General features: G+C 50.7%; 1 protein-coding gene across 3 annotated transcripts in view; it reads left to right on the forward strand.

The window, feature by feature from the left end:
• The window catches only part of ARHGEF7 (Rho guanine nucleotide exchange factor 7), a 132330-nt gene that overhangs the window by 36390 nt on the left and 70024 nt on the right, over positions 1-25916 (forward strand). For all 3 annotated transcript variants that reach the window (XM_082602482.1, XM_082602480.1, XM_082602481.1), the window contains exon 3: positions 23114-23198. In XM_082602482.1, the coding sequence (XP_082458608.1) occupies positions 23114-23198 (85 nt within the window). The remainder of the gene's footprint in view (positions 1-23113; positions 23199-25916) is intronic.

Genomic DNA, 25916 nt, shown 5'->3' on the forward strand with positions numbered 1-25916 from the left:
GTTAAATTTTGAGAAGCAATTTAAGTTGGAAAACATTTTTAAGTTTTGAAAATTTAAAAAAACTTAAAAATTGGAAAACTGTTTAGGAAAAAAGCACATATATCTTGGGTGATCTTTTCATCTTTCATATAATGTCTGCTTCCTAGCAAGCATCTTGTTTGACTTTTTTGTTTCCTTAAGTAGTATGGAATTTGATAAGAATTTAGGTTTTTTCTCATGTTCCTAATGGTGTAATAAGGATGTAAGATGACCCTGTTTAGAACTATTGTGTCTTGATAAATAAAGTTGGAACTTTTCTGGAAAGTTAAGTTTACTGATACAAGGAGCCAGGCACCGTGATTCTCTCCAGCTTGGGAATATTGTGTTTGGAAACCCTCGTTTGCCTAGGACAGAACTTGTCCTGGACTTGCAGGCAACGTTGTGTGTGAGAGAGAAGGTTGCTCATGCTGACCAGGTCCTGTCTTTGGTTTTCCAGAGGTTCCATCTGACCCCTGATTTCAGTTCTCAGTAGCTGTTTTTGGTTATTTGTAACACTTTCTAAAGGACTTCCACCTGTTGTCTTAGTTTGCTCCTTCGTCTTTTGAGTTATTACAGCCCTTGTTTTACGGGAAGGAGACACAGCCTAACTCATCAGTTCTCATTATTAACTGTGTGAACGTTAGCCACAGGGCTGCTGTTGGGCTTTTTAAGGAATACTGATGTGTGGACCCATCTCCAGAGTTTGTGCGCTCATCAGGTCCTGGGGAGCGGGGGTGGGTGTGAGAGTCTCCATGCTGGAAGTAAGCAGAAAGGCCAGCCGGGGCTGTGCAGCCCGCTGAGGGGACTGGTGGTGCGGAGCTGGGGCACGGAGCTGGTGTTTGGCCCTGAGTGAGGGGCTTTTCCACTGCTGCAGGCAGCCTTGCTTCTGGACCCTTCCTGGAGAAGCAGGTGGTGTCCGGTTTGGGATGCAGCATTACTCACTTTATACTAATCTGTGTGATTAGGTAAATCGTCAACAGTTGCAAACTAATGTATGTCTGTAATGACCACAGGTAAGCCGGAACAGGCAGATCTGTGTAAGGGAAATAATGCCGTAGTCGTTTATTAGTGCTGAAAACTGTGAAAGAAAACTGTTCCCTTGACCGTGAGACTGTTGAGGAGGAAATGTTCTGACTTTCACTCTATGAGACTGTTTTGGTGGCACTTTGATGTTTGTTTTGCAGGGTGAATGGTGGACTTGTTCACGTCACAGATGTGAGTCTTTGCTGACTTGGATACCGTCTTATTTTTTACCTGTTTTAAACAACTTTATATGTTAGCTGAGTCATTACTTTCTTAGGCCTCTCCACCTGTATCACCATCAGTGGCAGTTGGTCACTTTTCAGAGTAATTTTTCACCAAAAACCCAGTTTGTCTCACTTCCCAGGAATTGTGTATGTGGTGCTGAGCAGCCCCGAGCAGGTCGTGCTGGGGCGGGCGCTGACCAGTCAGCTGGGCGTGCTCTCCCGCTGCGATTTGGGCCTTTAATAAAAGCGTCCTGTGTACCTGCAGGGCCTCGCTCACCTCCTGGTGGTTGCCCATGAATATCAGGTTTCTGCTTCGGAGGGAGGGCCGGTGAGCACATTGGCCTGAAGCCCGCTGGGTTTCTGTCCCACTCTGCGTCTTGCCAGCTCTACCATCTGGATAAGGGGCATCACCACGGTGCAGGCCCTTCGTATCTGTTGTAGGATTAAATGAATTAGCATATAGCACTTAGAACAGCGCCTCACGTGTTTTCGGTGCTAAGTAGACAGTGGCTGTTACTGTTATCGTTTTCTTGTAGTTTGAACGACGTTGGTATGTATTTTTAAAAAACTTTACCCCATAATCCATATTCAGTTATACAAACTTCAGGAAATGGAGAAATGTAAGAAGAAAATAATTATATAATGATGCCATCTAGAGATAACCAACGTGAAAGTTAGTGTATATTTTTCAGTCTTTTCCCCCCTTTGCACATACGTAAATATGCTTTTAAAATATCCATGACATCATAGTATAAATGTTTTATAATAAATATGCTTTAACTTAACATAGTGACTGTTTTCTTGTGTTAAATATTTGTCTAGTTATTTTTAATGGCTTCTTCATAGTTTGTGGTGCTAATCCCCATTTTTGGATGTAGAGGTTGTTTCTAAGTTTTCATTGTGGTAAACAGTGATCTGTGTGATGGTCATTTCTGTACAGAATCCTTCATCTTTGATTATCTCTGAAGGAGAAACTCCCTGATAGGGCAGTGCATAGGTCAAAGGTAGGGCTTTTAAACATTTAAAGCACTATTGCCGAATTGTCTCCAGAGACATTTTTATCCTTTTGCCTTGCCCGTAGCGATGTGTGAGAGCACGCCTTTGCAGTCCTGTGACTGCCTGGATCAGTTGCTTCTCTTTCCCTCGGGAAAATGGAAACCTCTTGGGGTAAACATTTTGGCTTTTCTTTCTTGTATCGTCTGCAGTGCCCGCATTTCTGCGTAAATGGTAAACGAAAGCAGATATGACGCACTCAAGGTTTCCTCCATTGGACTCGCAAAGGAGGATGTGAAAGGAAAGCTACTAGAATAGGAAATCAAAGTTGAAAACTGTAGACGTTTGCAGTGCTCCTTCCAGCTTTCTGACAAGTAACCTCTGGCTGTTCCGGGGTCGCTCTATAAAGGGGGAACTCTGGCTGGAAGCACGGCTTGAGACTGTGTGCAGAGGTGCCGATTTCCCTCTGTGTGAGTGACGAAGTTTTCATTTTCTGTCTTTAAAGTCGGGAGAGAAGGGAAAGGTATTAAGTGGGCTGTCCAGTGTTGTAATCAGCTAGGCTGATGGGCTGGTGAGTTAGGGAAAGAAATCGTCTTACATCTTTCTAAGATGTTCGTCTTCTTTGTGTGTTTCCGACGGACAAATTCTTTTGTTAAACTTCTTTGTCCTCATGCTCAATTCTCTTCTAGATTTTTAACAAGGTTATGATTGAGATTTTGTCCAAAAGAATATTTAAAAATACTATTGGAATAACTAAGACATGCTCATGTGAAAACTTGAAACTTGTTGATGTAGGCTTCAGGATTAATTGAAACAAAGACAAAAGTATATAGTCCTTTCCCTGGGAATGAGGTGCCCCACCCAGGTGTTACCTTCGCTTCGACCTAGATTCAGGTAAAGTTGTTTGCTACAACTTTGCACTGAAGGTGTGTTTGAGGTCACACAGCAGTCTGTCGTCTTAGCTGGTCACCTGTGCTCCTGACTCCATGGTGAGCTGGAAGTGATAGGTAATGATGTAGTATTTATTGACCGACTCAATCAATTCTTGAAGTCAGTTTATTCATGTTTTTGCCAGAACTTGCCGTTTAAAGAAGTTGAGAGACGGTAAGTAATACAAAAGTCGTTTAGGAGATGAATGACTATTCTCTGAATATCTTGTAGGTACTTATAAGCAGAGAAGGTCAAATTCTACTCTGATATTATGATTCTATTTAATTTTTCCTGGCAGACAGTGTCCGCGTTCACCCTCTGTGTTCCATTGTAGAGCCTGGCCAGCTGTCCTGTGGGCAAGTGGTTAGTCCCTTCTGCATCCAGGCTGCTTTCCACTGTGGAGAACTAGACTTCCCTTCAGGTCTTTGGGTGTCCCGTTGTCTAGATCAGCACCATCCAATAGAAATATAATGTGAGCCACATTTGTTTTTTAAAATTTCCTAGTAACTACATTAAAAAAAGTGAAAAGAAACATGAAGTTAATTTTAACAATACATTGTCTTTAACCCAGTGTACCTATAATGTTCTTATTTCAACGTGTAGTTAACATAAAAATATTATTGACATTACTTTGTGTTTTCACATTAAGTCTTTAAAATCTGGTGTGTGTTTCTCACACTCGCAGCACCTCTCACTCTGAATCAGCTACACTGGAAGCGCTCAGCAGCTCACCAGGCAAGCGGCCCCGCATTGGACCGCGCGAGTTTAGATCACTGGAGAGGCTGGGGGAGGACAGTCAGCTTGGAATTAAATGGGGTTAGCATTTGTCAGGTACGAAGTAGGTGCCTAGGAGTTTCATATGTGCCGTATCGTCTAATCCTCCCAGATGTCCTGCGGAGGAGGTGGTGCTTTCCCCATTTTGCAGCCGAGGAGATGGAGACTTGAGGTGATGAGGAGGTCTCGGGTCACAGCCCAGCGCGTGCGAACCAGGGTTTGCGTTCCACCGGGCACGCTGTGCTCGGGCTGGACTAGGTGAACTGAGGATCGCAGGGCAGTCCTGTTAGCCTAGCGGGGGTTCTCAGGGGAGCTTGGTTGGTGGCAGGGCTGGCCTCGCGGGCATGCCACCGAGTCGTCACGCGGGGCCCCGCGCTTGGTTTAATGCTCTGCTGTCCCCCTTTGAAGTTCTCAAGAATCTTTGCACGACGAGCTCTGCAGTTTCAGTTTGCGCTGGGCCTCCCCTGGTGGCGGTGCTCTGAGAGGTGGCGAGAAGGAGCGGCGGCCCCTGAGTGCCCGCTGCATCCTGGGCCCTGCCCTGTAGACGCGGGTCAGCTCGCTCAGTCTTCAGGCAGCCCTCTCGGGTTGGGTCGTTCTGCCTGCGCTGTGACTAGGAAACTAAGGCGCTGGCGTGTAGGGTGCCTGCCCATGTCCGCAGCTAGTGAAGGTGGGGCAGCCCGCCGTCCTGCTCATCAGAGGCCTCCTGAGCAGTGACGCCCCCTAAGAAGCTTCCGGAAGAGGTTCAGGAACAGAGCAAGGTGGAATTAAGGGTAAAATGGGAAAAGCGGAGGTGGCTCGGATGTTTTAAGCTCCTGTCACTTGTATCGATGAGGCTAAAGCCCCAGGCTGGTCCCAGGCAGGCTGGGTAAGCCCAGTGAACTGTGTCCCTGACCCGGGCTGGAGGAGACGAAGGAACGAGGCTGAGATGGGGTACGGCAGCTCGGCCCGCGTCCGTCCCCACCGCGAGGGCACCTCCTCGTCTCTCGTGCACTGAGGTTCAGCGCAGCTTCCAAGGCAGCCGCCATTCCTCCTGCCTGTCAGTAGTCATGACAGGAAGCAACACACGGACCTGGGGCTGCTTTTCCAAAGGGTCCTTTTGAGAAAGCCCCCTCCACTGTTGGGTGGTGGAGGGTGGGAGGCAGGAGAACTGTGGGGTGAAAGGGGAGGACGGCTCTCTTGGAGGAATTGGAAGCATGTCTCTTCACTTCGTGTCTGACTCTTCAGAGCCTCCAGGAAGGGGCTTGGCTAGAGGCTGGGTGTTGGGCTGGGCACGCGTCCGTGTCCTGCAAAGCCAGGGTTGTAGTCTTCAGTGAAGCTTCTTCCTCCTCACCCAGCCCACTGGCCTGGGAACCTCGAGGGCACTGTGAATACACGTGGGTCCCAGTGCTGGCATGCATAGGCACTCAGGTCAGATCTGTGTTGAATGCGTGAGACCAAGGATGAACAAGATGGACGGGACAGCAGTGAGGTTTAATCCGTTAATGTTCACTTCATCCATGTGAACGATTGTGCCTCCATCTTTTTAGCTCACGTTGCAGGGTTCTGATGTGTTGTGCAGATGTGCTTCATGGGAACGGACTGTCCTTTTGCAGGAAGGATGGTCTCAGCCGTGGCCAGCTGCTGAGGAGGTGCCAGCATATAGGACAGGTGCATTCAGGACGCTCTGTAGGGCTTTGAAGGTAGACACCCTGCTGGTCTCCACTCTTGGGTCAGACCTCAATTTGGATGTCCATGAATTGGGTTTGTATGAGGGCAGATCCCCAGAAGATGTCTGGAAACGTTCGGGGCAGATAAGGACCCGTAGCCTCTTTGGGATTCAGTTTCTTCTTCTGTAAAATGTGACTTTGAAAAGGATAATCTGTAGACCTTGGAATCGGTCTGTGTGATCAACTGAGAGGCAGAAGATGAGACACTGCGACATCTTTACTTCAGTTTATTGTGTTGATAATGGTTAGCTTGTCGCTTTCGAGGGGCATTTATTAGTAAAATTCAAGTTGTTTCATCTTTCCACAGCTGCTCGGTTTGTCAGAGCTCCCTCTTGGAGCTCCTTCACGCAAGGTGCTCATTTAAGAAGGAGGCTACCTGGCTAATGACCGGCCTGTGCCAAAGATGGCGCTTTAAAATGAGGACGTGCTTCGCTGAGCAGTAGCTGCAGCATCGTGGCCTGCCAGCGGGTCTGTGAGTTTCACCTTGTGACCTGAATTGAGCCTGAAGACAGCTTCTGATCCTGTGGAGTCATGTGTCGGTTACTCTGAGTCATTTGGAAGAGTATCTGGAACAGCTCTTGTGTATCCCAGGGAGTGATGTCCGGCTGCCAGTGCGGTTCCGAGGCTAGGAGCCCACTGCCCACTTCGCTAAGCCGAGAGGGGAGAATTGATCCTGGAAGTGCTTTCTTTAGTACTGCAGGGTAGCAAAAATGTCTCCTGACTTGTTTTAAAACAAAAAAAACAAAAACTTACATTTTTCTAAGATTGATAGAAGTACTTTCATCCCATTCACTATTGTTTCCAGTGTTGCACCCAGTCTACTATCAACTGGAATGAGAAAGGTGCCTCAGTGTCTGCCAAAGGGAGAACTGAGTTGAGAGTCTAGATCTCTTCCAGAAGTTTTGGTTTCAGTGGGTTTATAGCTACTCTGCGGTAAAATTGATCTCAGTTCTTGCATTTTATTTGTGAGACAGCTGGTGTAGTGTGTTGGTTTTCTGTAGCTGCCTAACAAATGACCCCAAATGTAGTGGCAGAAACACTGCCATTTCCTGCCTCTCAGCTCTGCAGTGAGGCCGGCGGTCCGGTGAGCTCGGCTGGGCTCTGTGCTCGGGGTCTCACAGGCCCTGGACGGGGTGTCAGCTGGGTGGGCTCTTGGCGGGAGCCTCGCGGGGACATTTGTTTCCACGTGCCGAGGTGGCGTGCAGGGCTGCGTTCTTGGTCCCCACCGTGTCCTCTGGCCCACCGTGGAAGGCCGTAGGAGGACCTGGAGCAGGGCGGGCAGCTGTGTGTTGGAGAAGCCCCGTGCCGCTCTGCCGTGTGCCCTTGTGCCTCTACATGCTCTTTCTCCTGTTGCAAACTGGTCACAGCCCGGTGGCCTTTCGGAAGCAACTCAGGTAGAGCAGCTGCTGTTGGACGCTGCGTTCTGCCTGCACATGGGGAGAGTCCTGAGCTGGTGTGACCGCCTGTTTCTCTGGCCATAGGAAATTCTAGTCACTTGGGGTCCTGCCTTCTGACCTCATTCCCCTTTTTTACTTCCTATTTCCCACCTGTTTTAAGTCTAGTAAAGCAGACTTCTTTGAATATCTTTTAGCTGTCACTTTTCTATTGATATTTTCCTTTTAAAACAAATCAAGAAATCCCCATTGGTCTTGCAGGAAGGCTCAGCCCCTTCCCCCGTTGCCCTAAAGCAGTTTGTGTCCCTGAGGAGTTCCCTGAAGTCCTGGGAACCAGCGAGCGGAGAGATTCCCAGTGAATAATTACAGAGCAAAACAAATCTCGAGGCCTTTCAGACCATGTTTAGATGTGAAGATCTGCATTTTGTATGTTTTAAAAAACGAACTTCCTAGCCAGAATATGCATTTCTGACCTAATTTGTCCCAAATGTTGGACCAGTTTATCTGGTGTGTATTGGGTGTTTTCACTGGTAGTTTGGGGACAGTGCCTGGTCCTTGAGCTGAGAAGTGAAGGGCCTCCCTCCCTCCGACCACTAGTACCTTCCACCGTGCCCTGGGGTTAGTGACGTGCGTGCACGTGCTCTTCAGGAAGAATAATAGGTAGATCGTGGCGCCCGCTTGGGCTGTAGACGGTGGAGCTTTTAAAGTAGTGATTCCAGTCTCCCCTTGGAGAGGATCTGATTTAATTAGTTCGTGTTTAAAGCTGACCTGGCGGGCCCTTGAAATGAGGGTTTGGTGACATCAGGAGCCATCTCCCGGGAGAGGGAGCCGTGGGTTTTCCCCAAGCTTGCCGAGGGGCCGAGGGGCCTGGCCGGCTGAGGAGACAGAGAGGGGAGTCTGTTTCCTCCGGACTTCTCGTGGCAGAATCAGGCCAGCCTGGCTGTGCCGGGCATTTGAGGGAAGTTGGTGTGGCAGCGATTGAAGTGCCGGGGGCCTATCAGGATCGCTGGTTTGGGTCCTTGTTCCATGAGATCTTTACAGGAAAACTGTGGATGCTGAGTGAAGTCTTCCCCGTCTACTTAAAAGTGAAGGCAGAGCGGTGAGGGGATGCGAGAGAGAGCCTCATAATCTGCCCCCCTTTTCTTTCTTTCTTTTTTTTTTTTTTTTTTTTTGCGGTACGCGGGCCTCTCACTGCTGTGGCCTCTCCCGTTGCGGAGCACAGGCTCCGGACGCGCAGGCTCAGCGGCCATGGCTCACGGGCCCAGCCGCTCCGCGGCATGTGGGATCTTCCGGGACTGGGGCATGAACCCGTGTCCCCTGCATCGGCAGGCGGACTCTCAACCACTGCGCCACCAGGGAGGCCCTGTTGCTGCTATTTTTCCAACAGCATTTACTCACTTCATGCTCACTTCATATCTCTGTGTCGCATTTGGGTAGTTCTCAACGTATTTCATACTTTTCCATTATTATATTTGTTATGGTGATCTGTGATTAGTGGTCTTTGTTACTATTGTAATTGTTTTGGGTTGTCACAAACCACACCCATGTATGACGGCAGAACTTAATAAATGTTGTGTGTGTTCTCACCACCCCACCAACCAGCCGTTCCCCCATCTCTCCCTCTCCTCCAGCCTCCCTGTCCCCTGAGGCACGACAATATTGAAATAAGGCCAGTTAATAACCCTACAGTGGCCTCTTGAGTGTTCAAGTGAAAGGAAGAGTTGCACGTCTCTCGCTTTAATTAAAAAGCTAGACATGCTTAAGCTTAGTGAGGAAGCTGTGTCAAAAGCTGAGACGGGCTGAAAGCTGGGCCTCTCGCACCAAACAGTCAGCCCAGTTGTAACTGCAAAGGAAAGGTTCTTGAAGGAAATTAAAAGTGCTCCTCCAGTGAACACACAAATAAGAAAGCAAAACAGCCTCATTGGTAATATGGAGAAAATTTTAGTGAACTGGATAGAAGATGAAACCAGCCACAACGTTCCCTTATGCCAAAGCCTAATCTAGAGCAACTCCCTCTCTTTAATCCTATGAAGGCTGAGAGAGGTGAAGCTACGGAAGAAAAGTTTGAAGCTGGCAGAGGTTGTTGCTTCATGAGGTTGAAGGAGAGAAGCCATCACCGTAACATAAAAGTACAAGGTGAAGCAGCAAGTGCCGATATGGAAGCTGCAGCAAGTTATCCAGAAGATCTAGCTAAGATAATCAGTGAAGGCGGCTACACTACATAACAGATTTTTAATGTAGATGAAACAGTCTTCTATTGGAAAAAGATGCTATGTAGGACTCTCATAGCTGGAGAGGAGAAGTCAGTACCCGGCTTCAAAGGTCAGACTGACTCTTTCATTAGGGGCTAATGCAGCAGGTGACATTAAGTTGAAGCCAGTGCTCATTACCATTCTGAAAATCCTAGGGCCCTTAAGAATTATGCTAAACTACTCTGCCTGTGCTCTGTAAATGGGACAACAAAGCCTGAATGACAGTACGTTTGTGTATACCATGGTTTACTGAATATTTTAAGCCTACTCTTGAGACCTACTGCTCAGAAAGATTCCTTTCAAAATGTTACTGCTCACTGACAATGTACCTGGTCACCCAAGAGCTCTGATGGAGATATACGATGAGATTAATGTTGTTTCCATGTTGCTAACACTATATCCTTTCTGCAGCCCATGGATCAAGGAGGAATTCCAACTTTTAAGTCTTATTATTTAAAGAGTGCATTTTGTAAGGCTACAGCTGCCACAGATGGTGATTCCTCTGATGGATCAGGGCAGAGTCAATTGAAAACCTTCTGGAAAGGATTTACCGTTCTGGATGCCATATAAGAACATTTGTGATTCGTAGGAAATGGTCAAAATATCAACATTAACAGAGTTTGAAAGAAGTTGATTCCAACCCTCATGGATGACTTCAAGGGGTTCAAGACCTCAGTAGAGGAAGGAACTGCAGATGTGGTGGAAACAGCAGGAGAACTAGAACTAGAAGTGGAGCCTGAAGATGGGGCTGAATTGCTGCCATCTTACAATAAAACATTAACGGACAAGGAGCTGCTTCTTATGGATGAGCAAAGGAAGTGGTTTCTTGAGATGGAATCTCCTCCTGGTGAAGAGGCTGTGAAGATGGTTGAAATGACACCAAAGGATTTAGAATATGATGTAAACTTAGTTGATACAGCAGCGGCAGGGTGTGTGAGGATGGACTCCGATTTTGAAACAAGTTCCACTGTGAGTAAAATGGTATCAGACAGCACCGCATCCTGCAGAGAAATCGTGAAAGGAAGAGTCAGTCGACGTGGCAGACTTCATTGTTGTCTTATTTTAAGAAATTGCAGCAGCCACCCCAGCCTTCAGCAACCACGAACCACCCTGAAAAGTCAGCAGCCATCAATGTCGAGGCCAGACCCTCCACCAGCAAAAGATTACGACTAGCTGAAGGCTCAGATGATGGTTGGCGTTTTTTAGCTATAAAGTATTTTAAAATTAAGATATGCACCTTTTTTTCTTAGACATAATGCTGTTGCACGCTCAACAGACTGCAATATAAACATAACTTATTTGCTCTGGGAAACCAAAAAATTCGTGGAACTCTATTGTGATATTCACTTTATTGCAGTGATCTGGAACCAAACCTGCAATATCTCCAAGGTGTGCCTGTCAAGGCTTTTAAAACCGCATAGCAGCTTGCTGACTGGCTCCTAAGTACCGAAGCAGCCACAAGGCAGTGTTGCCAGGTAGATGCAGTGAGCCCCGGTACACAGAGGAGAAATGAGATGTGGGGAGGTGAGGGAATGTACCTGATCTCTGATAGCCACTAAGGGGCAGAGTTGGTACTTGAATCCAGGTTTACAGAGATTCCAGAACTTATACATTTAGGACTAAAGGTCGGCTGGAAGAAGGGGACGGCGGCCCTCCAGTTGGTGGAAGCTCCGTTAAGAGGGAAGACGGTGGGCTCCTGGGCATTTGGTCTTCTCTGGGGAACCACTGAATGTAGAGTCTATAATTCATGCAATTTGAATTTGTAATAAATGTGTTAATGTAGGTATAAATAATCTGCACCATGCAACTGAAGAGGGAATTTACTTAAGATTTAGGAGGTTTAGTTGCAGAATGTTAATTTTCTACATATCCCTCCATCATTTTGGGTGTAATACGTAACTCAGTTAAAGCCATTCAGTGTAGTGAAAGATTTATAACTGGAGAATAAAGAAATCGGACCCCATGGCTCACTAGCAACTTTATTTAAAGCCTGAATAAATTCCATCCTTGTTGCATTTGTTAACCGCTTATCTCTTACTTAGTGGTGAATTTATTAAAAATTCAGATTGCACAACAACTGTCTGGATTTTGTGTGTGTGTGTACTGGTTGTGATGTAAAATGCATTCTTTATTGAGGATCATGGTCAGGAGTTTGAAGCACATCAGTCACATGGTGATGTTTGAAGGACCAGGAAGGACAAGGCAGCTCAGGAGATGGGATGTATGTATAGTGAGAGTCTCATGTTGTTCCAGCTTCAGATTTGACATCTCTTTGCCAAGAGAAGACCTGGAAACTTCCCTTCTCGTTTCCCAGCATCTTGTTGGAATCTTACTTTAGAACCGGCCCTGGGAGAGGAGAGTTTGACTTCTCATGTGACTGGAGCATTCCTAGGATGACTGGTGCACAGCCCAGGTAGGATGAGGTGGTGGATCCTTCAACCAGAGCGTTTACTGGGTAGAGTGTGTTATAGGAGACTGAAGAGTCAGTTTCTATTTCATTGTGAGTATAGAACAGGGGAGTGTTTCTCCAGGTGCTGTTAGTCAGCCTGCACAGGATTTATGAGGACATTCCCTGAGCCTTGTTCAGGAGACACACAGAGACACAACATGTGTTTGCCAGAAGCATCGTGGAGCGTTGTATGGCTCATGAAATGAATATACGTAACTGGGATACAGGGCAGTGATTGTAAGTCCTGCAGGAGGGACGGTGACATGGGGTTGGGATTTAGAGAGAGAAGGAGACCCTCTGGTTGGCCAGGCTGGGCACCCCTGGGTGGGTGGGGCCTGCCACTGCTTCCTGCTTCCCCCAGGCTTCTCAAGTTGATTTGCTGAGTTGAACCAACAAAACGTCCTAAAATTGATGAACTGTCCTAAAGAGGAATTAAAGGGGAATTGTGGTGTTCCGGGTCCTAACTGCTTGGGGGTATGTGATAACCTTGAACTTTGATGGGAAAATTTTAGCGTTCTCTTGGAGATCATAATAGGCTTGGAAGGGAGTGCTCAGACTAGATAGACAAGTGCCCAAACGTTTGAGAAAACTTTTTATTAAGAGAAATTGGGCCCAGCACTGGGGACTCAAATATAGCCCTAGAAGGTAGAATTAAGACCAGTAAGTGGCGAAGAATTCTAGGGAGACAGCGTGCCAGTGGCCACGTTGTCCTCATATTATGGCATCGTGTTTGTGCTGGCAAGCTTTAGTAAACAGTACTCATTTTGAAATCGGTGCACAGTGTACACGTACTGGAAACACGAAGTTAAATAGAGAAAGGCAGAGAGAGATGTAGCATTTTACGGCATTTAGGTAGAAGTACTGGCGCCTGATTTTTAGCAAAAGACAAAGATGTTCTGAATGAAAATATTTGGTCACGGCTGAATTTTTCTTGGCTTTATTTCTCTATGAAATGGTCTGAACACCTCCATCTGGATGTTTTGGTCTCGCATCTTACCCTCAAGTCTCATGTCAAGCACCACGTACGATTCTGACTTTTCTGGTCACTCAAGCTTCCTTTGAACGTCTCGTGTGTGGTGAAAGTTAAACTTGCGTAGCATTGAACAGTCGATGACGTCCTTGTACTTTCTCATTTTCTCACTGTAATTGCGAATTCTTTCACAGCCCTTTCGAGTTTTACCCGTGAAATCCTCTTCTAACCCGGCTCCTCCTCTCTGTCCTGCTCTGGCTTCCTTTAGATCCGCATGAAAGGACAGGACTTGGCACACGTGCCCTGAGGCCTCACAATCCCTCTGTGTCCCACATTTTACTAATTGCACTGTTTGATGATTCTTAATTTTTCTGTAGTTACCTTTATAAATAATGAGCCAGAAGCCTGTATCTCTTGATGTATCGTCTTAGACTTGACTGCTGTCTGAAAGCTGAGGAACTCACTATGACTCTGCGGGCCCCTGTAGGCAGGGCCGAGGGAGGGCACTTTGTTAAGGCCTTGGTAGGGTGGGCCGTGTTTCCTGTGGGCTTTGGTGGGGGGTTGGTTACTGTCTAGAAGTTTCCTGTCTGCCGGGCTGCTCCTTTCCTGGTGCTCTGGCCGGAGAGGCCAGGCTTCTCTGGCGCTTTGTTAGTCTGCACCCTTTGGTGTGTCTGGATTGCAGGCTTCTCCAGCACCCAGTCTGGGGGAGCAAAAAGAAGATCCAGGGAACCCACTGCCATGTTGTTTCTCAGGTCTTGAAGCCCGTGGGCAGTTGGCCTGTTGTGTCCAGCACTGTCTGCCTTACGTTCGTTTTATGTGGACGCCCAGGGCTTTTCGCTGCACTGAGGCGGAGGAATAGGAGAGTGTGTCTGCTGCATCTTGTTTGGAGCCGGAACTCACCTGTCCTCTTCTTTACTCTTCTGTCAAATGTGGCCTTGGTTCCTCTTCCTATTTGTGAAGATGGGCCCAGTAGCTGACGCGAGTGTAAAGCCACGTAGGTGGTGGGATGCCTTCACCGTAGGGGCGTGGCTAGGAGCAGGCAGGGGAACTGTGGGTGATGCCCATGAGCAGGGTGGAGGGGTGGACTGTCCCTGCATCCCGTTTCCTTGCCCCCCTCCAGCTCTGGGACAGTTCAGGCTTTACTGTGGTTAGAACTCCTAGGGTATTTCATTTTTGTTGCCTCCTATCAGTGCCTGTTACGTGGGTCTAGCGGCACCTCAAGTTTGTCACTTACGTTGGGAAGCCAGTGCAGGCGGTGGGCTCTCCTGGTGGGGTCTGGGAGCTTGGCCTCTCCTCGAGGAAGGGGGGGGCTGCTGTGCTGCGGTTTAGCGGGCGCTGCTCTCCTGCCCTGGAGCTGGAGGCCTCCCCGCACTGCCCCCCAGGCTCCGCACAGGTGCTGTGTAGAGCGCTTCTTGATCCTGCAGAGCCCGTCTGGTTCCTGTCCTCAGGATTCCCTAAGCCCCACTGCGACTGCTCATGGCCTCTCCGGTCCCCCCGTTAGCACTTCAGTGGAGTCTTTATTACTGTTTGTTTTTTTTTAATACTTAATCATGCCAACTCGTCTCATGTTAAATTCCTGCCCTCCAACCTCAAGTGCTGTTGGGCATTCATACTATATCAGACCACACTCCTTAACGCACTCACGTTCCACTCTCCCAGATACCTTTTTTTTTTAATAAAGTATGTTTGGTTATATGCTAGATATATTTTTAAAATTTTTCTTTTTGTTTATTTATTTATTTGGCTGTGTCGGGTCTTAGTCGTGGCACTCAGGATCTTCAGTGCAGCACGTGGGATCTTCTGCTGCAGCATGCAGGCTTGCGGGCTTCTCTCCAGTTGTGGCTCGCGGGCTCCAGAATGCACAGGCTCAGTAGTTGTGGCTCACGGGCTTAGTTGCCCCATGGCACGTGGGATCTCAGCTCCCCGACCAGAGATTGAACCCATGTCCCTGGCATTGGAATGCAAATTCTTAACCACTGGACCACCAGGGAAGTCCCATTTATGACTATTTTTTTTTAAAGCCTGCCTTTTCTGTTATTTCAGTGGAACCTTGGGAGGGATGGGAGGTTATGTATGTGTGCAGTTTACTGTCTTGACATGTTTCTCAAAGTTTGGGTTTTATAACTACTTGTTTTGAGTATTAAAGTTAATGCAAGGGACTCACTGCCCTTTTGGCTCTCTGGGTTAGCACCTAAGCTAATTGTCAGCCTAAGTGGTGGTTGTGACCTGCCCAGACCCTCTCTGTCTGGCGACTGTGTGGCTGTTCTCTGCAGGCTTGCCTCACTGTCCCTAGGAGTCGGACTAGGAGCCCACGGTGGGCTGATGGGGTGCTGTGCCTGTGCTAGCTGGCTCTGGGACCCATGGGCCCATGGGTGCTGCCCCACTGACCCATGTGTGTGGCAGGGGGAGCAGCAGTGACTGATCAGGTTCAATTCTTTGCTCTCCTGTGGAACCTGTCATACCGTGTTTTGGAGCCTCATTTTTCCCCTTTATAAAATAAGATTGACATGAAATCTGCAGCATAGCACCCAGGGGATGGTTCAGTGGATGCTTCATCCTCTTCTTCCCCACCTGGTGATGTCTGTTTGGGATGATTGCTCCTTTACGGTGGACGGAGACGTAGCAGCCCTTTCATTGCATCAGTCATCTTGCCTCACTTCTCAGGACTTTGTTCTCCCTCCCTCCCGACCCAACCCTTCCTGGAAACTACCTAAAATATTTGGTATCTCTTTTCTTGTATAAGTGGTCCCTGTCCTAGTGTTTTGGTGTTGATACAGTGGAATCCACAAAATTGAATATGATTTAATTGTCATTTTAAACTAAAAGAAATGGGGGGCACATTGGGTGAAAGTGCTGTGTATTGATAGAATCCGTCCTCAAACTTTAATTTTATCCCTAGGGCGTAGGAGTAGGTGGAATTAAGTACAAAATCTGCAGAAGCCAAGGAGGCGAGAATTCCCTGCTGGATCCCTGTTTTCCACATGTCTATCCCCAACAATGTGGACCATTTGCATTAAACTTAAATAGCACAACTTACTTAAGATTCGTCTTTACTCATCTTGTTCTAAAATCACAGATTCCATCTGACAATGTGATAGGACAAGATTATATTTTTAAACTTCGAGAACCACACTCCAGAACTGTGCCCAAAGTAACAATTTCTTGTGTCAGAAATAGCTTCCTCATGAACTCTTCTGAGGAGCTGACCTGGCTGCTTGCATTTCAAATATTGAGGCTGCCTGAGCTGAGAAAGTGCTTGGTTGGTCTGCCTTGTGTTGGTGAGGGGTCTCTCCATTAGTACTGGGGTGGGGGAAGGAAGACTTCTCCACATTGCCTGGTTTATTCTCTTTGGGTACACACAGGGGTGTCATCAGCTGGTGGTGACATCATTTAGGGGTGAGTCATCTACTTTTGCGTTTGTATCAGTGTGGCCAGCTGGGTCCGAGTCCGTTGTGGTTGTGATGTCTGGGCTCTGTGAAGGCCAGGTCGCTGTGATTGCTGATGAGACTCTGGGGCGCTGGTGGTAACAGCGCATTACTACTGTGTCGTCCTTTATTGGATCCGCTGGTCCGTCCTGGTGCTGCACAGGGTTGCCTTACCTGCCTGCACCACGTCGCACACGTGTGCAGGTTGCCAGGAGGCTTTTGCACGTTATCGCCTGGGCCTTGCCCAGCTCGCCTTGCTGCTCTGCCTGTGGCCATGTGGCTGTGACGCAGGCAGGGCCAGCCAGGTGCAGCGGAGGGGGTGGACTTGTTGGCTGTGGCCTGGAGCTGCTGGCAGCCGTGTTACCTCATGAACCAGGACGTTCCTGAAACGGCAGCCCACGCAGAGGCAAGCCGAGTCAGGAGATGGCCTGAAGCTTCCGACTTCGGTGCCCGTGGTTCTTGCCATTCTTCACTTGTTAGTTATGAGAACCAGTAAGTTCTTCTTTTGTTGAAGCCAGTTTGAGTTGGGTTTCACTTGCTGACAGTTGGAAGGTTCCTGACTAACAGGATCTTTGTTATGTGAAGTATAACACACTCTCTTTTGTGAAGTGAAGTTTGCTTTTCTGTTTTATTATGTGGAAGGTAATGCTGATTTCCAGTACCGTCTGTGCACTTGGACTCCAAGGTGAAGCAGCTCACTGACGCTGGGGTTAGGGGAGCCTTGCAGACGGAGGTGTTCATCATCCTCCTGTTGCCCTGCCAGGGCGGGGTCTGCCCCACTTCTTTGTCAGGGATGGCAGCGCTCTGCCGAGTGGCTGTGACATCTGATGGGCCCAGTTAGAGGGGGTGGCAGCTGGATTTGAGGAGAAGGGTGTGGCGCAGGGAGCAGGACTCGCATAGGGGGTGGGCAGGCGGCTGGCTTCCCAGCAGGGCCACTTCTCCCTCCTGAAGGTGGGGCGTGGCCCCTTCCCTCGAGTGGAGCCGTCTGGAGCGCTGGTCGCGCCATTCCTGCGGTGCAGCCCCGGGGCTCCCTTCCCGCTCCTGCTCTCGCTCCCCCGTCACTGTCTCTGGGGCCTTGTCCGTGCCGTGAGGACACAGCCGTGCGGTGAGCCGTCGTTCCAGAGCCTCAGCCCTGGGAGCTGTCAGGCTGGCCGTGGACACCTGGGGCCTCCCCGTGGGAGACTGAGCCACGTCCCCGCCAGGTGGCTCTGGGCTCCTGACACCCAGACCACCTGTGGTTAGGCCTCTGAGTGTTAGGGTGACTTGTGCCATGGACGGGATGACCTGGAGGTTACAGGTGGCGCTGCGCTCTTGTCTCCCTCCATCTCCTGAGCCCGCCTGCCTTCCTGGCTCTCGTGGCACCTGCTCAAGGTTGCTGATACACGGGGAGGGGAGAGGAAGTCCTCTGAGCGAGAATGAGCTCTTCCAGGGCGAGCGCCGAGGCACGTGTGTCTCTCCTTGGAGACCCCTGTGAAGCAGCAGCCTTTAGCAGTTACGCGATGCCCGCCTTTGGTATTTGGGAAGGAGGGGAGAACGTGGCTTGCTCTGGAGCGATGGGTCCTTTTTGGGGAGCAGAACCTTATTTTGAATAACGGGGAAGCCTGTGACCCAGCCTGAGAGGTGGTAACTGTTACCATTTAGTGTTAAAGTGGTCCAGCTTTACGTGAGCCGACTGCTTCACTTTAATACCGTTGTTTCCTGCTTGTTGTCTGGAGATGTCCTCTCCCCTTCGAGAGCCAGTGCAGTTAGGGAGACCGTGGGGTGTGGACGTGTCGCCCGCTCTTGCCGGGCGTGCTGTGTTAGCCAGCAGCGCCCTCGTCTCCGCGGCTGACAGCCCCGCAGGTGTATCCCGCCCGTCTCGTTGGCTGCGGAGACGGGGCTGCTGTGCTCCGAGCGTCCTCTTTATTCTCGGGTCCAGGCTGGTGGGGCAGCTCCAGTTTGGGCCTTGCCATGCTCACTTAAAGGAAAAGACCGGGGAGGCTGGCTGAAACGCCTGAGGGCTCCTAAAGCTTCGCTTGGGGCCTGGCACGCGTTGTCCTGCTCAGAGCGGGTACGTGTGCTCAGAGCTCGTTGGCTGGAACCCATGGGAAGGTGTGGCAGTGGGTGGGGACGCACACCCTCTTTAGGGGTGACCTGGAGTTAGACAGAGGAAGTTGGGGGACTTCCCTGGTGGCGCAGTGGTTAAGAATCCGCCTGCCAGTGCAGGGGACACGGGTTCGAACCCTGGCCCGGGAAGATCCCACATGCCGCAGAGCAACTAAGCCCGCGTGCCACAACTACTGAGCCTGCGCTCTAGAACCCACGTGCCACAACTACTGAGCCCGAGAGCCACAACTACTGAGCCCATGAGCCACACTACTGAAGCCCGCGTGCCTAGAACCCGTGCTCTGCAACAAGAGAAGCCACCGCAATGAGAAGCCTACGTACTGCAGTAAACAGTAGCCCCTGCTCACCACAGCTAGAGAAAGCCCCTGCGCGGCAACGAAGACCCAATGCAGCCACAAATAGATAAATAAATAAATTTTAAAAGAATAAAAAAAGGAAGTTGGAAAATAGTGTGATGAACGTGAACTTTCCGGATTGATCAGCATCAGTTCTTAGCTTGTGCCTTGGAACCCTCTTTATTTTACCACATTACTGGTGATGCTTCCCTGAAAACCACGGTGGCTCTTTCTGCCAAAGCACAGCCGTCCTCTTTCTGGCTGGAGGTTTGCACATTTGAGAGCTCTAGCCCACGCATGTGGGTCACCCTGATGGCCTCGCCCTGCCAGGTTAGTGCTGGTGACGGTCGACGTCTGTGCAGCCTCATCTTCCTCAGGTGCAGGTGTTAGTTCTGGAACTAAACCTGAACATCTGGAAATGTGATATTAAGTAGAAATAAGGAATATGTCAGAAGAGGATAACTTAGAGGGCTGGCGCAGGTGAAGGCTGGGAGCTTGCGCTTGGGCCAGGGGAGCGACGTCCAGGCGCAGCCCTTTTGGTGTGGCGGCGCCGGCAGTGTTTTCTGAGGGTCAGCGGTCAGAGCGTTGGGTGCCCTGAGGACCTGGGCCTCTGCTGCGCAGACGCGGAGCGATGCCGGTGGTGGAGCTGCCGCCGCCTCTGGTGTGCACGGAGCTCTGCAGGGAGCCTCGGCGTCCGGCGAGTGACGTGGCCACCCGCTCGAGTGCGAGCTGGGGCGCTGCTGGGGGCCCGCGGAGGGCAGCGCCTGCCGCTGTGCGGAGCCGTGCGGTCTGTTCTCCGCACAGGCTCTCGAGGGTTCTCCTCGGTTGCTGAGCACCCACCTTGCGCAAGCTTTCTTTGTTTTGTTCTGTAGTTGTTGGTCTTTTACAGAAAAAGGGAGTTTTCCTTGCTAGAACGTAGTTATCAATGGGTCAGTTTTTTCAGGAGACCTTGAGGCTTGGTGTACAAGATGGAGTGTTTGTAATTTCACTCATTTTTGAACTTGTGGGGCACTGGCACAGTGCTGCCTCCCGTCATTGGCATCCTCATCCTCATCCTCAGGCCTTTGTCTGTTCCTCGTTCCCGTCTCAAGGGTGCGAAGCCGAGGCCCAGAGGGCTTCAGTACGCGGAGTAGGGCCGTAACCGGGGGGAGGGGGGGGCAGCCTTCAAGCTCGGAAGGACTGTCTCCCTCCTCCCCAGCTCATCCCAGCCTCGCTTGCCCTTGCGGGTGACGACAGACAGTTCTCAGAAAGTATCTTTATGTCCCACTTTAAATACTCTGGGTCCCTTCTAGCCTGGTTTCCACATGGTTTGGTATTTGTTCTATATCATTACGTAGTATTGTTTCTTTTGAAAGTAAGGTATTAAAAATGAACTATAACTAATACATTTAATATTATGAGGTTTTTTGGTAGAAAACTGGTAGGATAAGTTTGAGAATATTGGCTTAGTCTACTGAACCTTTAATTCACTTAAATGTAAAAGTGAGGGTGACTTTTTGGAAATACACGTTCCCAGTTGGGTAGATTCCAAGGTCTCTGGGGTATGTGTTCCCTCTTCTCTGTGTTTATAAGGGATGGTCATGGGTGCGAGGGGGTGAGCCTGCCTGGGGACAGGGTTCCTGACACCTTCCCTCTCTCTCCAGGGAGGTGCTTCTCACCCTTGGCTGCATGGAGTCACCTGACGGGTGTTAACATTCTGATTCAGGGTCCCTTTCTTGGAAATTCTAATTTCTTGATAATTAGTCTGGGATGTGGCTTGAGTGTCTTGGTTTTCTAAGGTCCTGGGAGATCCTAACGTGCGGCCCCTCCTGAGAACCCTCTGAGGAAAGGCGTGGGAGCGTGGACCCGAGGGGCGTGGAGGGTGGGCGTGTGTGCCCTCAGCCCGCATGGCAGGTCCACCGGAGGGGCAGGCTTATCTCCTAAGCATGAGCGCCCCGGGGTAACTGTGTGCCCTATTAATGACATCTTCCTCTATTCCCACAGTACAGACTTTCTCTGTACCCTAAGATTTTTCTGTTTTTGCTTTTTGTTGAATAGATTTCTATTTCAGGAAGTAGTCAGTTTTCTTTCTCTAGAGAAGCACCTTAGTCAAAACATTTTATTGACTCAGAATGTGCATTTTTTCCCCTCTCAGTGGCAAGCGTTTGTCTCATCTCATTGTGTAGCTTCCTGTTAAGAAATGTGGTGTGTGTGTGAATTCACTTAAGTTCTGATGTCACTTTGGAGCCCATTGGTGGGCCGTTTCAGCCAACCAGACGCTTCCTGGTATCCAAGTAAGAGAGATATATAGTTCTGGAATAACAGGAAATTTCAGTTTTCAGCATCCTGTTTTTCTGGGTTTTGTGACTCTCTGCCTCCCCACGATGAAGGTTAGTACATGTTTTTATATACATTTCTTTTTTTGCAGAATACCACAATTTGAATTTTCCAAGCTCTAGAGTTAGAACTTGAGAGCTGAGATCATCTGCGCCCACCGTTTATGAGAGAGGGCACTTGTAGGTCCTGCACAGAAGGAGGCTGAGGCCTACTGAGGGTCATACTTTTGATAAAAAATGCAGCCAGCCCATTACAAAATGTAGCTGGCTATATCAGCCCAGATCATGCTCTCCTTTGACTTGGAAATTTCTTTTTAAATAATAGATGTCAGAACAAATGAGTTCAAGTCTGTACTATAAGGTGATTTCTGAAGGCTGTTCTAAGGGGATACTCTTTGTTACAGGCAGGACCTGGCATCATGAATTGTTTTATTTTTTGCTCCATCAGATGAGAATGCGTGAGTGACATGCACAGAGGGCTTGGGTGCCTGTGTTTACGGCTCCCTCTCCCCAGCTCTGTGTTTGCAGCTCCTCTATTTACTTGGATTTGATGGCCTCCTTCCTGGAGGTGGTTTTTCAACTTCTGGATTTGTCTCTCTCTTGTTCGTGTTTAAATAAATGAACCTCATGATGATTTTTCCTCATCTCAGAAATTAAGACTGGGGCTTCCCTGGTGGCGAGTGGTTGAGAGTCCGCCTGCCGATGCAGGGGACACGGGTTCGTGCCCCGGCCCGGGAAGATCCCACATGCCGCGGAGCGGCTGGGCCCGTGAGCCATGGCCGCTGAGCCTGCGCATCCGGAGCCTGTGCTCCACAACGGGAGAGGCCACAACAGTGAGAGGCCCGTGTACCGGAAAAAAAAAAAAAAAAAGAAATTAAGACTGAAGACTTTTGTGGGGGACAGCAGTGGTTATTTAGATTTGGAACGGCTCTTCTCAGCTGCTCTTTATGTGTCTGCCCCACGGTGACATTCAGTGCCACGGGGTGGATTGGTGCCTTGTTACCCATTCAGCAAACATTCACGTTTTTACTGTGTGCTGGCCATTTCCTGGATGTTGTGAGGTCTGCTTGTGTAGATTTCACGGTCTGGAGAACGTGCACACATAGACCGTAAGGTTGTGGCAATGAGTGTGCCGGGAGCCTGGCTGGGCCCTGCTGAGTCTAGTGGGGGGGGGGGTGAGGCTGGCGGGAGCCGGATGAGTGAGAGTTAGCTGTGCAGGGGGAGGGAGAAGCAGGAAAGGGGGAAGCCGGGCTCCTGGCAGGGTGTGAGATAGAGTCGGGGGAGGGGTGACAGGCGGCCTGCAGGGGAAGTCACTCCTGGGATGACTGGTCACCATAGTTCATTTTTGCCCCAGTGAGAGAACCTTTGAAGAATGTTAACACAGTTTTCATTTGGGCATCTGAACACATCTTTCTGTTAACTGCATCTCAAAGAATTTTTTTCATAATTTCTCTGGCGCAGAGTTGTGGATGATTTGACTATTAAATTTTTGGGGGGAGGGAAGGAGTTACTCAGTGATCAGAAGGTATATGTGGTCTTCAGACAGTGTTTGGGGATGAGATGTGTTTATTTTAGCGCGTGTTTGCGCACACATCGTGGATCAGCCGTGCTGTGTCTAGGCAGCCTGACGCGCAGCATCTTTCAGCCCCTGGGTGTTGGAGGGTGGGCGGGGAGGGGACTAGCTTGGGTGCGTCCCCAGTCTCTAGGCAGCCGAGATCGCAGCGATGCGGACCAGACGGTCCCCGAGGGTGGCGGTGTCCCCGCCCCCCCCTCTTCTGGACTCGGCCTCTCCTGCCTTCCCTTCCTTCCCTCTCGTATCCTCTGTGATGTCGGCGTTTCCTTTTTGCTGCTGTTGGTTTTGGCATCGGCTGTGGCCAGGAGAGGAAGTCTGTAGTAGGCCTGCCCTGAGGCCTCAGCCTCCGTCTAAGGAGAGGAGCCTTCACGGAGCGCCAGCAGCGCCCCAGGTTATGAAGGAGGGTGCGGCAGGGTGGGGACGTGGTGGTTAGGAAGCTGGACTCAGGCCCTGAGCGGCCCCAGTGAGGGCACCTGGCCTGGCCTCCTGCTCCGACCGGAAGCCGAGCTCGCAGGTGTGCCGCCTCCCTGGGGTCTCGCCTGCGAAGCCGACTGTCTTCCTCTGACTGCGCAGAACTGCCCAGCACCGGACTCTGCTAATTCTGCTTGTTCACTTTTCCCTTTCAGACATTTGATGCAAACGATTTGTATCAGGGGCAGAATTTCAACAAGGTCCTCAGCTCCTTAGTGACTCTAAATAAAGTAACAGCAGGTAAGTCTCTTTTTTACTGCACTTGAGGGGAGGGGAAGGAAAGGGGGCGAGAACCTTGTTGCTTCCGTGTTAGCGAGGCGGAGTGAGCGTTCCTGAGCTTGAAAAAGGATTTTGCATTAAAGTTCGGGTTGTCACTTCTGCTGCGAGCAGAGTCTTCCTCTGCAGGTCCTGGTAGACATCAGTGCTTTCCTTCCTGTGGGCAGAGAGAAAAGTGCAGCAGAGGGGGAGTGCCTCGTTGGCAGGGCAACTCATGGGCTGGCCTGGAGCTTGAAGCACCTTGCTCTGCAGTTTTATTAAGTTCATGCTGATTAAAGCTCAGATCTAGTGAGCAGATCTAGTGCCTGTTTTTGAGGTGCAGCCAGTGAGCTGGCCTCTGCAGTAAACACCTACCTGGGCCAGGTTTCCTGAGGATGACGAGGGCACCTGGGCTCTGTGGGCTGCGGGTTCAAGCCCCAGTCGCACCTCTAGGGAGAGGTGGGCTCCCCAACCGTGGAGAGGACAGTGGGGTCTGTATGTGCTCCTGTGGGACTAGCTCGGGCCTGGAGGCTGCCTGAGGCACCCGAAGGGCTTAGAGGCTCTTTTGTTTTAAAGTCATGTTTGTTTTCAACTTACCTTTACGGACTGTAGTTTCAGATCCCTGGGAGGGGCAGTTAGCCCTTGATACGCCTCTTTTGATCAGAAAAAGTCAGTTTCTCTTGTCAGGGTCTCCTCTCATTTCACCCCGACCCTTCCTCACTGTGTGGGGACGGGATGGGATCGGAACGCTAGGGGCTGCAGGAACCGCTTCAGGGGCCCCTCGCGCCACTCGTTTGCCGGGAGGGCTGTCTGGGTGCTGCCCCGCTGCCGCGCTTGGGGACGTGTGCCCAGAGCAGCCTGTGCTGCCCGCCGTCCCGGGCAGGGTTTCCCTTCTCATAGCTTGACTTCGGGCTTGAAGTTGAGAATGTCTTGGGCTGTTGGGGTGATAGCACCTGGGGACACGCTGAATCAGGACCCGGGTGAGCGAGTGTAGGAAAGCGTGAGGGTCCCAGTCCAGGAGGAGGGCGGGAGGGGGCGGAGAAGCGGGGGCATCGAGGCGGACCGAAGGACACGCAGCCATCGCACCCTCCAGACAGGAGGCTTGTGGCGTTTGTCAAGCCTGTGCTGCGATAGAGAAGCGATAGACCCAACGCGAGCAGACAGGTAATAAAGGAGCCAGCCCGCCACGGTCGAAGCGTGGGCAGTCGATGACGGGGCTTCACGGGACGAGCGCGTGCAGGCGGCGGGTGCAGCGCGGGCACCTCCCCGGCCCCGGCCCGCCTGCAGCACTTTGCCGGCGTCTGGGCCGCAGTGTGACGCGCACTGCCCTCCGCTGAGCTCGCTCTCTGGCAGCTGCGGTGAGAGTGGCTTTGGTAGACACGGTCCCCACGTGTGAGGCCGCGGGCGGGAGACGGCAGGTTGGCTCTCGCCCTGGGTGTGTAAGTTCGGGTGGGTCGGAAGGAGACGGGGAGCGACGAGGGCGGCTGCGCTCCATCCACGGGGCCGCGAGGCCCTCGGTGACCGGGGCGGAGCCCCGCGGGCCGCGGAAGGCGTGGACACAGGCCGGGAGCTGTATCTTCCCGCCCCCATCTGATGCAGAAGTGTTTCTCGCATGTTCTTGACATCATCGGATGTACCCTGGACACAGAGCACCTGACGCCATTCTTTACAAAGACCTGTTTGGAAGTTCTGAAATAAACCTGGTACTTTTCTCCTCAGCTTTTAAACAAGAGGACTGAGCCTTCTCAGATGAAGAGAACGTTTTGCTTCTGTGTTTGTTGGCTACTGCTCTTCATTTGTGTTTCTGAAGTCAGCGTGAAGGAGGTGATGGTGCCTTTTCAGCCGTCGGCTGTAGGGGCTGACGCAAGTGTAAGACAGGTGCACCTGCTGACTCCACGGTCGTTGTTGGGGAGGCCCGTCACCGTCTTTGCTCTGCGTCCGGCACGTCAGGGAGACCCTTTGTGTCCTCCAGGCGTGTGGAGGAATGCTTCCCTTTTACTTGGACAGAGGAGAGACTGGAGCTGGTGAAGGAGGGGATCCTAAACACTCCCTGGGTACGGCAGGCAGCCACCGGGGCAGCTTCTTCACGCCTGTCCTCTGGGCGCTGTTTGTGCTCGCAGTTGCCAGGCCTCTGCCACACGGCGGGAGCAAACACTGGCCCTTACTGCCAGCACTGAGCAGGGCCTGAGAATTGGAGGGGCTTCCACACTGAGACGGCGAGGTGGTTTTAGGGCAGGGGTCCCGGACGCCGGGTCCGTGGAGCCTGGCAGGCAGCGTGGAGGAGCGAGGGGGGCAGAGGGCAGCGGCTGCTCTGCCCGCGTGGGCCCTGCTCGGCTCTGGGTCAGTCAGGGAGCACAGAGCCAGAGGCACCAGAGCCCCGGGGCTTCAAGAACAGCTGGAAATGCCTGTTTCCCTGGGGAGTCCCCAGACTTTCAGTTGTTGGTACCTAATTCAGAATTTCATAAGATACTGTGTAAGCCAATCCAAAGGGATCTGCCAGAGAAAGAGGACCTGGAGACCCCCAGTTTCAGGACATTTTTATAGAAGGTCCCCCACGTAGCTTTAGGAAATTGCTAGGCGCGTGCGTGTCAAAACAGTGATTTCCCTAGAAAACTCTCTCGTGGCCTCATTTAAAAAACATCACATCGCCTCTGCGAAGTGGGCTGCTGACATGTACGTGCTGGTGGCCTGAGTGGGGTGTGT

Source organism: Mesoplodon mirus (genome assembly GCF_964341445.2).
Source record: "Mesoplodon mirus genome assembly, chromosome: 17".
Lineage (NCBI taxonomy): Eukaryota > Metazoa > Chordata > Mammalia > Artiodactyla > Ziphiidae > Mesoplodon > Mesoplodon mirus.